Source organism: Protobothrops mucrosquamatus, unplaced genomic scaffold (genome assembly GCF_001527695.2).
Source record: "Protobothrops mucrosquamatus isolate PMUCROS unplaced genomic scaffold, P.Mucros_1.0 scaffold5, whole genome shotgun sequence".
Lineage (NCBI taxonomy): Eukaryota > Metazoa > Chordata > Lepidosauria > Squamata > Viperidae > Protobothrops > Protobothrops mucrosquamatus.
Genome location: NW_015386392.1, coordinates 387096 through 404750, shown reverse-complemented (window position 1 = coordinate 404750; position 17655 = coordinate 387096). Strand labels below are relative to the sequence as shown.

At 36.5% G+C, this 17655-nt stretch overlaps 1 protein-coding gene across 1 annotated transcript in view; it reads right to left on the bottom strand.

The window, feature by feature from the left end:
- The window catches only part of LMBR1 (limb development membrane protein 1), a 59602-nt gene that overhangs the window by 19051 nt on the left and 22896 nt on the right, over window positions 1-17655 (bottom strand). The window contains exons 4-7 of the mRNA XM_015832524.1: window positions 16652-16791; window positions 13012-13115; window positions 3489-3615; window positions 2876-2944 (exon numbers count right to left, since the gene is read on the bottom strand). Of these exons, the coding sequence (XP_015688010.1) occupies window positions 2876-2944; window positions 3489-3615; window positions 13012-13115; window positions 16652-16791 (440 nt within the window). The remainder of the gene's footprint in view (window positions 1-2875; window positions 2945-3488; window positions 3616-13011; window positions 13116-16651; window positions 16792-17655) is intronic.

Below are 17655 nucleotides of genomic sequence, written 5' to 3'. Positions count from 1 at the left end.
CAGGAAAAAGATAAGAATTGAAAGAAAAAAAATTAAAGTTTTGTATTTGCATTTGAAGTTTTATTTTATTTGAATAAAAATATTTGAATAAAATAAAAGTAGAAAAAAAGTACCCTACAAAAATGTAATATAAAAAACTTGGGAGATTTTAAACAACTCATATCTGAAAACTGGAAATATATAGATACATAGAAAACTGACAACCGAAAAAGATCAAGCTGTCCATGAAGTCTGCCCTTTGAGGGCTTTTTAATTTAATTTTATTCATTTATTTTAATTTTATTTTATTCATTTTACCAGATGATGGACCTGGGCAAGTTTAATCTATCAAACATATTATTCTTCAGTGTTCATTTTGCAGAGATATCTAAAGCGCTCTTCTTTTCCTTGTACTGAAAATATTGTCACTTTGCATAGATCAAGCTAATGTCCATTTATTAATCCCATCATATTATAAGAAGTTACTATTATTGTGATGTAGTGCGTAAAATCCATGTGGAGTTGATAACTTACAAGAGGCAATTCCCATATTTCTTTGTATTCACTGTTCTAAACTAAAGTTATTTAATGTTACTTTGTCATTATACTACAGGTAGTCCTTGACTTAAAACCACAACTGAGCCCAACATTTCTGTTGTTAAGTGAGACATTTGTTAAGTGAGTTCTGCCCCATTTTACGACCTTTCTTGCCACATTTGCTAAATGAATCACTGCAGTTGATAAGTTAGTCACCTGGTTGTTAAGTGAATCTGGCTTCCCCTTTGACTTTGTTTGTCAGAAGGTTGCAAAAGAGACACAGCAACGGTCATAAGTATGAACCAGTTGCCAAACATCTGAATTTTAATTACATAATCATGAGGATGCTGCAAAGGTTGTAACAGTGAAAAACGATCATAAGTCATTTTTTTCAGTACCGTTGTAACTCTGAATGGTCACTAAATGAACTGTTATAAGTCGAAGATTACATGTATCTTACATTCTATATTTCTTATTTCATGCTTTTTGTAGTTTTGGTGTTAAGTATAAGTCAGAATTTCTCTATTTATATACACTGACCTAAGTATTATAATAGTACATTTTGGTGTCTAATGCTTAGTACACAAGACTAAAAAGACATGGAAAGAGACGAGGATGGTTAGGCTTGAGAAGAGGTGATTGAGATAGGAGACAAACTGTTTTCAGAAACCTGAAATTATGCTAGCGTTTCTTAAATCTTTTATCCTTAACTCTTTCCTACTTTTAAAACCTATTAAGAAACCCCAAAGAGCTTTTGTTTATATGTATTATATTTATTAAGATTCGCCATTTTAAATTTTAAAATTGATTCATTCACAGAAATGAATTATTGTTGAATAATGTAAAAATAACAAGGTTAGATATTAAGATATTTTTCATGAAAGAATCCTATATGATTTTTCAACAAATATAGTAATGAGAAGAGACATTGTTTTATATCTTTGCAAATATATTCAATATATGGCAAGTAATTTTGATATTGCAGACCTTTGAGAGGATCCTGAAGGAGCCCTCAGGCTATATTTTAAGAAACACGGCTACTGAGGTTTAAAATCTGTTCTTTCTTGTTCCAGAGGACAGAACAATGGATTTAACCTACACAAAGAGACATTCCAAATAATTTCTATAAGTAAGAATAGTTAACAGTGGTTCAAAACTGAAACCAATGGACCCAGTGAAATGTTAGGCTCCATTTTGCTGGAGCTCCAGCTGGAGGCTACATAGGCATTTGTCTGAGATGATTTATGTTGCTCTCTTTCTGGTTCAGGATTTCATTATTACTAGTCCAGCATACATGTGGGCTGAACAGCAGTGTTAAACATTACTCCTACTTCTTACTTGATTTATTTATTACTTACTAGCTGTACCCGGCCACGCGTTGCTGTGGCTCAGTCTGGTAAAAGCGTGTGTTGCTTTTACGTCCAACAGATGGCGCTGTTTTTCAAAAAAAGCATGTTTTACCTGTCACAGGTATGACATCTATATAATATAGGTATATAAAAACACGCGCGTATTCAAATGCAACATTGTGTCAAAATTTCAAAGCAATCGGTGAAGAACTTTCGGAGATTTAAGATTTTGAACAAATGAACATTTACATTTTTATTTATATAGATTTATTTATTGCTTCATTAGGGTTTTTTAAGCAACTTTACTAGGTTTGTGTGTGTGTGTGTTTGTGTGTAATTTATTTTATGATTGATTTTTAGGTACCAGGTTTACCATCATGGCCTGAAGGAAGGGATGAGTGTTTAAACGCACCATGAATCATATGAAGCTAGGTGAATTATTAGCTACTTCACACCATTATGTTCCAAGGAATTTTTGAAACCCTGGAAGTAATGAGTTAAGTATTTTAAAAGAATGTAAGTATTTTTTATCAGTGACAGCTAAAGCAATACATTTTAGAAAGCCCAAGTTCTATAGGACTGTGCCAAATGCTTAGAAGTATGGCAGTTAGTGGAAAGAATCTCTCTTTGAAATCTTAAAACAGCCGCATCCTTAGAAGACCTTTTCAACTGCCTCAAAAGCTTCCTCTGGCAATTTGTGTCTATGTGCATCTTGACCAACTTGTGTGCACATTACCAACAAAATGGCTGTGCAAGCAAACAGACATGCAAATAACTAGGAGATGTCTTCAAGCCAGCTAATTCTACCAAAGAACAGAGTTTTTTCAGCAAGTTGTAGAGATATGTTTCTGTCATGTTAATATTTTAAAAGCGCCTCTTTCGAATGCTTGCACGGGGCTAAGGCCAAATATAGGATACTCACACAGAAAATAGCAAGTGTCTGATACCTGCGTTGAAAGGTCAAAAAGTCTTACTAAATATTATTTCTAATATATGTATGGAAAACTTACGTAGAAGTAATAAGCACCCCATCAAAGATATACAGGAATATAAATAAGGGAGGTAGAATTCCCAAAGATCTGAAATTAAAGCATACATAATTTAGTATATTATTTCATCTAATATACATGAAAGTATGAAAAAGAATGTTTTTGTGTACTCTATTACTGGCCTCAAATATGCAACAACATTCTTGCTAATAAAAATATAATTGATTAAAGGCAATCACTATCTCTTCAAATGATTTTTTTTTAAAAAATAAATAAATCAGAAAACAAATCTCTCGGGGAAAGGCAGATCATCCAGAAAATCCAATCTCAACTTCTGCAAAATCAAAACACTTTCTCTTGCTCTCAACTGGATTACAACCTTTCAATTAGCATTTTATACATTTTTTTTATTTATGACATTTTTGGTCCTGAAATGAAGAAACAAATTGTCACCGTTATCCCACCCAGCAGTTATCTCAAACCCAATCCCAAGTGAAACATAAGATGGGAAGAAATAAAAATATTTAAAAAGCTTAGAATCTAAGTTACCCTATAAAAATGTAGATTTGTTTTGTCTAATGGCTACTCAGTTACCTTTCTTTAGAAAAGCAGAACAGAGAAAAGATTTTCTTACCATACAAGGACTCCATACTTGCAACATCATTGTCTATGAGAGCTGAAGCTACCCACACAATTCCAAGGATAAGCAACGCGAGAAGAATGAGCATAACAAGGGTTTCCAAAATACGTGCTTTGATTCCCTATTAAAAAAAAATAATGCACAAAGTAAAGAAGAAATGGATACAAACATAGATAGATATATTGATACTTTCTTAAAATTGGCTTTTTTTGAGAAGCTAAACCAAAACTGAAACAGCTTGGAGAATTTTTTTTTATAATCCTTAATAAGTATCGTCTGTTCTATTTTTATTTATTTTCATTAAAGTTACTCATGCTACATTCACAAAGGCTTTTTTTTCATTAAGACATTTAATTTGGTAGCTATATCAGCAAACAATACTTTGAATTTCAAACAAAATTATAATAATAAAGATTTGTTTCCTATCAAAGCAAACTAGTGTGAGAATTAATAGGTCCGTTATAACTTCAGTTACAAATTTTCTTACAACGTTTGGAAAAAACTTTATCTGCTCCATGTAATAGCATCAAGCATAAAGCCGTTATAAAATCTAGAAAACAAGTTTAAAAAACAACAACACCCAAATAATATCAACTTCTATTCCCACTACACATCAGCCCAGATGGAAGAAATGCAAATGCAACATGGCTTTTCTCCTAGATCTCTCCTAGTTGAAGAGATGTACTGCTGTGGAGCAAAAGGCAGCCAATTCTCATTAGAATTCCCAGTCCAAAGTTTATGGTGCCAAGAGGCTAAGCAGTAGGGCTCCAACTCATCATGTTAAATACAGGCAGTCCTCAACGTACGACCATAATTGAGCCCAAACTTTATGTTGCTAAGTGAAACATCTGTTAAATGAGTTTTGCCCCATTTTACGATTTTTCTTGCCACAATTGTTAAGTGAATCATTGCATTTGTTAATAACATGGTTGTTAAGGGAATCTGAATTCATCGACTTTGCTTGTCAGAAAGTTGCAAAAGCTGATCACGTGACCCCAGGACACTGCAACCATCATAAATATGAACTATCTGAATTTTGATCATGTGACCCTGGAGTTGCTACAATGGTCGTAAGTGTGAAAAACAGTCATAAGTGATAACTTTGAACGGTCACTAAATGAATTGTTGCAAGTCGAGGACTACCGGTACCATAATTTAAAATCAAACACAGTAGGAGCAAACATTATCTATTTGTTAATAATAATAATAATAAAGTTGGAAGGGACCTTGGAGGTCATCGAGTCCAACCCCCTACCCAGGCAGGAACCCTATACCATTTCAGACAAACGGCTGTCCAGTCTCTTCTTAAAAACTTCCAGTGTTGGAGCATTCACCACTTCTGGAGGCAGGTTATTCCATTGGTTAATTGTTCTAACTGTCAGGAAGTTTCTCCTTAGTTCTAAGTTGCTTCTCTCCTTGATCAGTTTCCACCCATTGCTTCTCGTCCTGCCTTCAGGCGCCTTGGAGAATAGCTTGACTCCCTCTTCTTTGTGGCAGCCCCTGAGATATTGGAACACTGCTATCATGTCCCCACTCGTCCTTCTCTTCGTTAAACTAGACATACCCAATTCCAGCAAACGTTCCTCATATGTTTTAGCCTCCAGTCCCCTAATCATCTTTGTTGCTCTTCTCTGTACTCTTTCTAGAGCAGTGTTTCTCAACCTTGACAATTTTAAAGCATGTGGACTTCAACTCCCAGAGTTCCACAGCCAGCATTGCTGGCTGTGGAATTCTGGGAGTTGAAGTCCACATGCCTTAAAATTGTCAAGGTTGAGAAACACTGTTCTAGAGTCTCAGCATCTTTTTTACATCGTGGTGACCAAAACTGGATGCAGTATTCCAAGTGTGGCCTTACTAAGGCATTGTAAAGTGGTATTAACACTTCACGTGATCTTGATTCTATCCCTCTGTTAATGCAGCCCAGCACTGTGTTGGCTTTTTTGGCAGCTGCAGCACACTGCTGGCTCATATTGAAGTGATTGTCATTGTCCGTGGCTCAAGTAATACAAACATTTTTGGAGATCATTTACACTCTAGGACAGTGTTTTTAGACTTAGCAACTTTAAGATGACTGTCCCAAAGATGCTTTTTTTTCACAAGACTGGACTTCCTTTTTTTTTCTTTTTTTTTTCTTTGAAGACATTTTGCAAATGCAAATGACCAGCTGTCTGCAAGGAGTATAAATCTTTCCATTCCCCCACCATCCAGTCAGAGCTGAAGAAGCTTCTTAGATGAGAAGCAAAACGTCTATAAAGAAAAATAAGTAAGTCCAGGTGCCTCGTGAAAAAAAATCATCTTTGGATAACTATGGTCTGGAGGACTGAGAATCTCCAGAGACATTTAAGATGACTGGACTTCCACTCCCAGCCAGCAATGGAAATTAGCCAAAATTGTCACTATTATGAAGCAGGCAATTTGCAGTGCTAATAGCAGCTTTTAAAATGTATTTTGGCATATTGTGAAGTAGCCTTGCCACCAGTTTTGTTAAACTTTAGCAATGCTAACTTAATTTTATGCATCGTGCTTTCATAAAATTTATCTGTTGAGCAACAGTCTGTCACTTGCATATTAAAACATAAAGCCAACCAGTTTCACTTTTAAACAACAACAAAAAATACTGATTATTCAGTGTAGAAAAGACAGCAGTGATGGGGTTAGTTGACATACAGAATCTGGTAAAATACTGCTGTATGTTTTTTGTAACAAACATTAAGATCAAAACATTATGTAGGCTAAATTTTCTTGAAAAGCTCCCAGCAGGATTCTTCCTTCTTCCAATATCTGTTTTCCTTTCATTCACAAAAAAAGGCTGCACCAAGAAACATCTATGTGCCACTAACACTAAACAACACAGTTCCTCAATCACTTATTTTCAGCAATTTATAAATTGTCAGTGCCCAAAAAATAAGCAAGCCCTAATAAAGGAATGCAATGAAGTGCCTTTGAGACCTATTGCTTTTGCTCCCTACTTCTTTTTCTGTCTCTTTACTAATGAAGGCCTGATATAAATTAGCTAGAAAACGGGACAAAGTCATCTGATCACAAAATACAATGCAGTCACTTTTATGTAAATTTGCCAAAAGGAACATAAATTAGGACAATTTAAAATTGTGAAACAGGATAGAAGTATATTAAAACAATGTGTGCTCCTCTTCCATTGTGCTGTCATGTTGTTCAGCTTCACAGACTGGCCTCTTCGCTTCCATCTGGCCTAATTAATTAAAGAAATTGCTACCATTTGCTTTTATTAGCTAACGGTTTATAGCCACAGCAATAGCACTTAGACTTATATGCTGCTTCACAGTGCTTTACAACCCTCTCTAAGTGGTTTATAGAGTCAGACTATTGCCCCCAACAATCTGGATCCTCACTTTACTGATCTCGGAAAGATGGAAGGTTGAGTCAACCTTGAGCCAGTCAGAATCTAACTGCTGGCAATAGCCCTGCAATACTGCATTCTAACCACTGCACCACCACACAGTAGTTAGAATTTATGTCCCTTTATTAAGCATCCTCTTTTGATGTTCTTGGTTAAGCTCTGAATCCACAGATTTTCTCCACTGAGTACCAAACACATGGCACAACTCAGTTCTAAAATTACTTCCATAAAAAGTTGTTCAAACCTTCCCATCACACAACAGTTAGATTTATTCCAAATACCTATGCTTTCATTTGCGTAGGCAGAAGAAATCTGCTTCAGCTTCATTTTGGGGAAGTGGGGTAAATAACCTAGTACAAGATATAACGCAGTCCTTCCATCAGTAGAAGTTGCTTTCTTCTTAGGAAAGTACTTCTTGCTTCCAAGCCCCACACCACCAACTGCCTTTTTACATGATAGACAACAACTGGTCAAACAGAACCATCTGAGATATCTTTTTCCTCAATACTCTAAGGGGGGAAAAATCTCTTTTTTCAAAAGTGCAAGCTAACCCCTCTAGGCGGACAATAATCTGTCTGAATTAACAAAATAGTTTAACTAAAATCCTAGAGAGAGTCGTGTTCAGTTTCGTTTTTCAAGCAAACACTACACCTATCCATGATGAGTGACCAATTTCTATATATGAATCTTGATGTTACATTCAAAAAAATTATTTAAAAAATGGTTGCCAAAAGGGATTGATATGAGACAATAGTTGAATCCTAGGTTATTATGAATGAACACCATTAATTGGCATTTAAATTTGCTGGTGACAAAGGAAAAATAATCATTTTTAAAGGAACCAACAATATCAATGTAACAGGCATAACCATGATCATGGCCAATATTACAGAAACAAATTAATACAAATAGTACTATCTCCTGTACTGTAATAGTACAGTAACAAATAGTACATTTGCTATACTACATATAATATTTGCCTATGGAAAAATAACGTCAGTGATGGGACTTCCTTAGCAACATGGCACACTAAACTCCCTTTTTACAAACAAAACAAAAAATGCAGAAAACAGAGCCAACAACTGCAACTAAGAAACAAGAAGCTGAAGAGCAGATCAGGTTTTTTTTGATCCTGCCTGGAGAAAGAGACGACGAGAGATTGCCCACGTTCTGCTCCATACATTTGTTCCTCAACAATGACAAGGCTGCAAGACATCTGCAAGGGAATCTGCCATTCTTGCCTCAGCCAAGTGGGGGGGTGTCTAGGACAACTTACTGTGGCCAATTCACTGCGGGACAAGAGTTACAATAACATCGAAGAAATGTTGGAACAGAATTAATTAAAGAAAGGATGCAAAAGGAGGGACAAAATGAAATGTGAATGACAGAAATTAACATCGTTTTTAAATTATTTTAAATAATTAAATTGAATTGTTGAACTTGCCTCAGTTGGCTGTGACAAGTTGGCCATGGCAAGTTGTCCCATTCTGCCACCGTTGGAGCCTTCAAAGGACAATATATTTGCACTTCTTTTGCTAACCACATTTGGAAATTGCCTATTAACTTGAAACAAGTTAAACGCTTTCAAAATGACAAGGCTGAAAGCACTGGGTGAATGTCCCCAACCCTTAATGTAACAAAATGAAACTTCATCTTTATAAGTTTTAAGAATTCAAAATAGCAAGAAGCAAGGCAAGGTTCTGACTGTAGAAGGTTTTAAAAGGATTAAGGGCTCAGAAAACGTTGGAATAGTTGATTTTGAATATCAAGACTTTGAAGTTAACTTTGAAAGAATAATCACTTTCGATACTGGGGATGTAACAAGATAAGGAACTTGAAATGGTATTCAGGGACATCTTTCAAGAATTGCATCAGGACTTTGAATCGACAATGTCAGCAATACTTGGTGTTCTTATGAACACGTGATCCCAGAAGAAGTTGTTACACCAAAGAAGCTGTTAAAGAAAAATATTTGGAACAAAATCTATCCAAAAGAATTGAGAAAAACATGAACAAGACTTTGTCATTAAACATACAAGAAAAAAAAACCAGATGAAGTTTTAAAAATTAAGAAGAAAATAAAAATGCCAGTCCCAAGAGTAATCAGAATTTTTTTTTCTTCCTAGACTCACAAAAGAGGTTTGTTAAGATTGTTTTACAAAAAGAAGAAACGTAAGTTGCTTATTTGATCAAATGGCTAAAATGGAATTTGTTATTTGGGGTGTTCTCTCTAGAACTTGCTGACATCTGGATTGGAAAAGATGTTGTATATTGGATTTGCTTGCAATTAAAGAGGTGAGATATGGAATAATGAGTTTTATATTTATTAACTATTGTTATTATTTTAGGGTTCTGTTTGGATTGGAAAAGATGCTGCCTTTTGGACTTGCCTATAGTAAAAGGCTGAGTTGTGAGATGAAGAATCTGTTTATTAATATTAAATTATTTAAATTAATAATTTTGCTTAATAAAATTGTTTGCAATATAAGTGGAAAATTTTATTGTATTTTACTTATAACAAGAATTTCTTCATAGAAAATATGTAAGATATATATTTGAACTATAGGAAGATTTATACCCAAACATGTTTGCAAATTACTTAAGAGATTTTTTGAAATAATTAACTCAAAAATTGGGAAAGGATCGAGGGAATTAGAGACCAACATATGATCCCATTACCTGCAAGATTCTAGACCAGATCATAAAGTAATTTGTATCTTGAAAAAGCTTAATGTGGCATCATTATTAGAAGTCAATAGATTCATCTATGACAGACATGTCAAACTCGCTACATCACGTGACGTCACGCAACTTATTGGGACTGTTTTGCCATTGCGGGCAATGGGGTGGGTGCGGCTTTCACGTGACGCGTCTGGCCCCTGGGCCGGCAGTTTTACACCCCTGATCTAGGATAAGTTTTATCAAACTAATCTCACTCAATTTTTATCAGATGATTACTGAAAAGACTGTAGGAATGGTGAGGACTCAGTCATCATTTCAACAAGGCATTTGAAATGTATTATGACTCTCTAATAAACAAAGTCTAGTCTAGAAGAAGCTTGATAACAAGCTGATTAGATGGGTCCCTACCCTAGGGAATGGAATCAAAATCCCTAGTACCAGTAGCCAGTGGAAATGAATCATCCCAAAACAAGATTGAAATGCCCAGAACAGGATACTGACAAGGATACAGTTAAGTCCTCAACTTACAACCATTTGTTTAGTGACAATGGCACAGAAAAAAGTGACTTGCACCATTTTCACACTTACAACCGCTACAGCATCCCCATGGTCACAAGATCAAAATTCAGATATTTGGAAATCCTCTTAGCAGCCGTTACTAACTTAACTGAAGTGATTCACTTAACAACTATGGCAAGAAAGATTATAAAATGGGACAAAATTTATTTAACAACTGTCTTACTTAGCAACAGAAATTTTGGGCTCATTTGTGGTCATAAGTCAAGGACTACCTGTATATCAACTAGTACCTCCAACTTCACCCTAGAGTTCAACTTCAGATATAGGGATTTGCATCTAGCTATCTGCATAGTTGGGCATCTAATCACTGTCAAAGTCTTCTTATATTTACCATACTCTGAAGGACGTTATGCCTGACTCCCAGTTGTTGGGAGAACATGAGTGCGAAGATTACATTCCATTCATGTCCTACTTGTGGACTTCAGTATAATGGCTATCAGAACTCTATACTGAACTAAATGTACTTTTAAAGATATCTGGCATGGCTCTCATTGTTCTTCTGGAGAAACCCTTTCATGAAAGGAATAAAGATCAACTCTATCGGCAAGGATAAAGGATAAATAAGGAAGAAAATATATCTGAAGATTTCCCATTCAAATCTCCTACTGTTTTTGCTATGATTAGTGCTTTAACATAGAGAAATTGAATCTACATTAGATTCCTCCCAGATATTTTTCAGGTCAGTTGCCAAATTGTTTGATTTCTTAATGTAACTGCAAACTTCTACAGAAAATCAAACATTCCAGAAACAGTTGAATAAATGTATGCTGTTAAGATTTATTGTTGCTTTATGAGTACCAGATTGTTTAGAAATCAGAAATCTTGGTTTGGAAATTATAAAATAAGACTTCTTGATTGATGTTATCAACTTGCATGAAGAACAGAGGTAAGAAGCAAACAATGTACTGCAGGGGTGTCAAATTGGCGGACTGCGGGACGGATACATCACACGCAGGCCATACCCACCCCAGCTCTGCAAAGGCAAAAAAGTTGTGATAGGTCACATGACAGCAGACTGTTCATTTGCAATGAACTAGGATAAACCAGACCATCTGAAATACTATCAAAATGGAACAGAGAAATATAGTTGACAAGGTTAAATGAATGCTGGAAAAATGAAAATAGGATCAAATTCAGCATGACTGCATTTTGAATATACTGATATGCAATAATCACAAATTATGAATTTATTATTCAAGTTAATGCACATTAAAATCTGAATGCTGTCAGTATTTAATGACTCATGCTTATACACATGCTTCTCCTCTTTCAAAATAGTTATATCATATTATACTTATTCAATAGTAGAAACTAATAATAGTTAAATACTTGCAGTTCGCTCATAACTCTAACGTAAACAAAGGGTTTTTTTACTTCATTATCATTTTTTATTACTATACATTACAAAATAACCTACAGGTAGATCCTCGACTTTCAATCATTGGTTTAGCAACCATTTAAAGTTATAATGGTGCTGAAAAAAGTGACTTACAACCAGTACTTGTATTTACAATCAGCATTCCCATGGTCATGGGATCAAATTTTGTATTTTTGATGGCTGCAGCATCTCAGGGTCATATGACAGCCACTTGTCATCTTCCCACCCAAGCTTCCAACAAGCAAAGTCAATGGGAGAAGCCAGGTTTGCTTAGCAACTGTGGGATTCATTTAACAACTGCAATGCTTCATTTAATAACCATGGCAAAAAAGATCATAAAATTTGGCACCTCACTTAACAACTGTCTTTCTTAGGAACAGAAATTCTGGTCCCAGTTGTGGTTATATGCTGAGGACTATCTGTATTATAAAAGTCAGGTTCTATTATTACGTTTAGCTCAAACATAATATCTTTAGCTTTGCCAATGATTACATGGTATCAATAAAGGAGAATATTTGTAGGTCAGGGTTGAAATGGGGGCCCTTGGTGCTCTCTGAGCTTGGGTGTTTTCTTGCAGATATTTCATTACCCAAATTAGATAACATCATCAGTAAAAATTAATTTGGTCTCAGTTTATAGGCTGGTAGCTTGACCTGTCAGTGTTTGGTGGGAAAGGCCTTAGAGCTTCTTTGGTCAGCTTGTTTGGCCTTTCCTTGACTGAGATATTGATTGTTGTTGTGATGTTAATGTTGGACTTAAATCTATGCTCATCTGGATACTGATTGCTGGTGGGGAGGGGTTTTGGTCTTTTTGATTCCTTTTTGGCTTGCTGATTGTCTCTTTTGCATAATATGTGGGTATTGTTTATGTCAATGTGTCTATTGACATGATGATGATGATGTTACCTAGTACTGTAATAAAGCGTCTGTAAGAAAACTGCATCCAGTTTTGGTCATCACGATGTAAAAAAGATGTTGAGACTCTAGAAATAGTACAGAGAAGAGCAACAAAGATGATTAGGGGACTGGAGGCTAAAACATATAAGGAACGGTTGCAGGAATTGGGTATATCTAGTTTAATGAAGAGAAGGATGAGGGGGGACATGATAGCAGTGTTCCAATATCTCAGGGGCTGCCACAAAGAAGAGGGAGTCAAGCCATTCTCCAAAGCACCTGAAGGCAGGACAAGAAGCAACGGATGGAAACTGACCAAGGAGAGAAGCAACCTAGAACTAAGGAGAAATTTCCTGACCGTTAGAACAACACTGGAAGTTTTTAAGAAGAGACTGGACAGCCATTTGTCTGAAATTATATAGGGTTTCCTGCCTGACCAGGGGTTTGGACTAAATGACCTCCAAAGTCCCTTCCAACTCTATTGTTGTTGTTGTTGTTGTTGTTCTTGTTATTAAAATAACCAAGCTCAGAAAGTGCCAAGTACCCTCCCCCCCATCACATGGCACTTCTGATATCCCATTCACTGAATATATAATAGCTACGCACCTTTTTTAAGCCAGCAAAGCCTTCTGACTCCAGAAAGAAGAAAGCAAAGGGCATCAATATAAACAAACAAAGATTGGAAAAGAGGGAAGCAAGATTCCATAAACCTAAACAAAATAAGAAAAGGAATATGTCAATGTATTGTTTCTCAAAGACAGCAGAATTTTAAACATATCATAGAAAAAAATTACTTTTAATTTTTTCCCCTCCTGGCGATCTTTTAAGATGTAAACACAGCAATTTTAGATGGTCTTGAAAAGATGTCTGGTTCTGTAAGCTGTATTTTTTTCCACACAAAGTATTTGTCCATAAATTAAAATGCATTCTCAAATGCTGTTTGGTGATTACTAGCTTTCATATCATGTTAGCAGCATAATCACAGGATTTCTCCTGACATGTTCACTGCTCTGAAGATTTAAGATTCCAGATATTGGAGCTCTGAATGCTTCATGAGGTGTCTCAAGGTGTTTCAGAATCGATGCAAGTCTTTTCAGGTTTCCAAAAGCAAATGCAGCTATTTTAAGGAGCCACATTAAAGGAAAAGCAGCTGCCTCTTTTACATTCTCATACTCCCGCTTCGAAATAATTTCTAAAGCATATTATGTATCAGACTGAATGCCAAATGCAAATGTTTAATCGTTCTATTAGGTACCAAACATTGTTTGATTCTTTGAAAGTTACTACTGGTAGCAGAACTGATTCATTTAACGCAAGCAGTGCAGGCAAAAACTGTGCATGAAAAAAAATACTTCAGAAAATATCTGTATGCATGATCTGTTTTATATTGTGTCTGATATCTTCATAAATACTGGACTCAGGTTTACCTACCTATCCCCTCTAAAAATAGTTCTTTAACATCAAAAGTATGTTGATGTAACACAATGTAACACAATGATAGAAAATATGAGATAAGGGTTGCTGAATGTATAGACAAAAATATACATGTATTCAAAGAGAAAACTACAGTGTATCTTGGATTTTATAAATAAACACAAAATTCTTGCCAGCTTCTATCTGATGCAATATCGGATTAAGATATTTATTATAAGATAAACAGAAATTAAGCATTTCACCAGCTCTAATAAAGCCTCACCCTTGCCTATAGTATTTTGTGAAATGACAAGCTTTATATCCATAGGCCACTTGTACTATATTCTATCTCCATCTGCTGGACACACATGGAATAGAAAAAAAAACACTCATATTTGGCAAATGCATTTTTAGAATTTCATGACTTTTTAATCCTTTTTCCCCTTTGTTTTATATACTGAGATTTAAAGTTGAACAAAATTTGTCTTTATTTTAAAACAACAACCTATTTGTCAAAATTATTATATAAAAATGGCACAATCATTATAATATATTTTGTTTAAATTCTACAAATTCAACACGTTTACATTAACTTTAAACATGTTTAAGATTTTGAAATAATTCCAAATAAAAGAATAGCTATATCAATTACTTCATAGAATGTTTTATAATATTGGTTGCCAAACTCTTTTAAAAGTATTTTCTATGAAAATGTAAGTAAGAAATAATTGCAAAAATAATCCATTTTATAATGATTGAGGACCACCAGGGTAACATACACAATCATACTCAGTACTCAACTGCTTTAAAACTCATTGAATTTGGTACTCAAAGCATTTTGATGTGAAAATTTTGATACCTGTCATTTGTTTGGTGTTGACACGCAAGCTAGAACTTGTTGGTGTCAGCTACCTCATGACCCTTTCCAGACGAAACAAAGGATCATGTGTTAAGTCACATGATATGTTTAGTACTTGTCACGCCTTCCGGAACCAATTAACAATGAGTAAGGAGGTACCCCTGTATTCAAACTTTACATAATGTTTACTTTCAGTATTTCAAGATGCTGACAATATTACTGGCTATTAAGAAAATTCACATACAATTTCCTGATATGGTTTCCAAATTCTATTAAAATAATCAGATCCCACAAATTATTCATTTATTAAAAATCCTCCAGTTGCCCCCAATGTTATGACTTTTTTTGCCACAGCTATTAAGTGAATAATTGCAGTGAATCATGTTGTCATTAAGCAAATCTGGCTTCCTCCATTGATTTGCATTTTGTAAGGCAGCTGGGAAGGCCACATATGGTGACACATGACCACAGGACCCTACAACTGTCAGAAATATTGTGTTTCCCCGAAAGTAAGACCCAGTCTTATATTACTTTTTTCCTCCAAAAGAGGCATTAGGTCTTACTTTTGGGCGTTGTCTTATATTTTCCGTGACACCTGCCTCACCTCACGGCAGCGACACCAACAGTCCCATCCAGCAGGAGCCCACTTGGTGCCGCCCCACTTCTGCTGTGGCCGCTCACGGCAGGAGGGCACATGACACATTATACCACTACGAGGCAAGGCAGGTGGGAGAGGGGGTGGAGCTGCCCCACGCGCCCCGCACCCGCTTCCTTCAGACCCCCCCCCCAGCCAAGCCATTCCTTCCTCCCTTTCACTCTCTTCCTGAACCGGACTACCATGCTACCATATGGAGGATGGGTGGGGTAGGCCTGGTTGCCCTCCGCCATTTCGAAGCCAGACGGGAGTGACAGCGAAAGACTCCACTGTCGCTGTGCGCCGCTAGAGGGGCTTTCTTCATGCTTTGCCCCACAGATCATCTGCCCGGCAGCAGCCTCCTCCTCCTCCTCCTCCTCCACCACCACCAACTCTCCCATAGCTTGCGCCATGACTGGGCAGCGCAAGCCTCCCCTGCCACTTCTTTCCGCCAGCCCTCAGTCACCACCACTGGAGAGCATGGAGAACGGGGAGGGGAACAGCTCTGGGCAGCAATGCAGAGCAGAGAAAAGCACTTACTTACCACCCTGCTTCGCCCCGTCTCTCCCTTCTCCGTTCTGGAAAGGGCAGCCCTGTTTCCTGCTACTTCTCCCCCCAGTGCTGCTATAATAGAGCTTGGCGCACCATCGCCCAGCTCCTCCCTCTTCCCAAAAGCAAAAAGTCAACACTAACCTGCTTTCCAACTCCGGCACGTTTCTCTCCTGCTGCAGGGAAACGGAATTCATGAGACAAAAAAAAGTTCAGTCAGACCTTCCAACTTCGCGAGATTTTTTTTTTTTTTCATAAGAAGTTGGAAGGTCTGACTGAACTTTTTTTAGTCTCACGAACTCCGTTTCCTTGCAGCAGGAGAGAAACGTGCCGGAGTTGGAAAGCAGGTTAGTGAAGAAATGCTCGCAAGAAGAGGGAGGAGTTGGGCAATGGTGCACCAAGCTCTTTAGCGTGATATGCCATGCGGCCTCCTGCCCCATTGTGGCAGCCAGGTGGGACAGAGTGGGCGGGGTCCTAATTAGGGCTTATTTTTGGAGTAGGGCTTATATTAGACCCACCCCCACAAATCAGGGTAGGTCTTTTTTTCGGGGTGGGGTTTATTTTCAGGTAAACACGGCACATACTGGTGCCAAGTGCCCAAAATTTAATCATGGGGGCAGAGTACTGCAATGGTCATAAGTGTGAGGACTGGTCATAAGTCACTTTTTCAGTGCCACTGTAACTTCAGCTGCTAAGCAGATGGTTGTAAGTTGAGGGCTACCTTTAAAGGCATCCACAAGTTATAACATACCATACATTCAAATAGCAATGTTACATGACATCATACTAACCATGAATTAGAGAACCATTCAACCACTGGATATAGTAACTTTGGGGAAAAGAAAGCAGAATCTCATTGCTGATTATTGAAAAAGGTAAGAGGAGCACAGCGCCCGCTGAAACTGCAAGAGTAAAAGTGCTCAGGAACAGCCTGAAAGACAGAACGGCAGTAATATTTTTAGTCTCTATGGAGCAATTTTAAAATCAACAGAAGTTTTAGCAAATATTTTTTCTAATAATATTTTAGAATATTTTATTCTACTTGAAGCTACCATGCTTCAAGTAGAATAAATGCTGTATAATTTGCATCAATCGAAGATTTTCTGCAAATATAATTGAACCTGTGTTAAAAATAAAACCTATGACGCTGATACCCTAATAAATTTCTCTATGCTGATTTATCATATAATTATCTATATTTCTTCTACAGGATTAAATTCTGTATTTAAAAAAAGTATGTCGTCCACATACTAGGCTAGTTCAAGCAAACAACATCTGTCCAGAGTTAATGGAAGCACTCCCTCTACTGGAGAACACTAGAACTGGGCACATCAATACCAAAAAAGCATATACATTAGCTCAAAAGTCAAGGAATGCAGCAACTAATTCTGTAGGCAAATGGGTGCTAATCTTTTTCAGATATCTATTCGTCACTCATGGAAATCCCAACAGTGAAATTAAGGAAAATGTAAACAGGTTTCACAGAGATAATGATGATCCACATCTGGAAAAAAAAGAAAAGTAAACTCTAAGCATGTTTATAAGCATGCTTACAAAAGTTTTTTGGATCTCAGTCTTAGATTTTATTGGGGGAGGGATTAACTCATTAAAGATCAAGTTTTAAGTAAACCAACTGATATTTGCTTAGGACATTTTTTTCCTTAATACAGTCTATATAGAAAACAAACCAATATATTTTAATTCCATCAAACTCTTAAAGCAGAGTCGGTAATTGCAAAGTCCCAGCTACATACATAAAACTTCTAGCCCCTCTCCCCAATTCAGACCTTTGAGT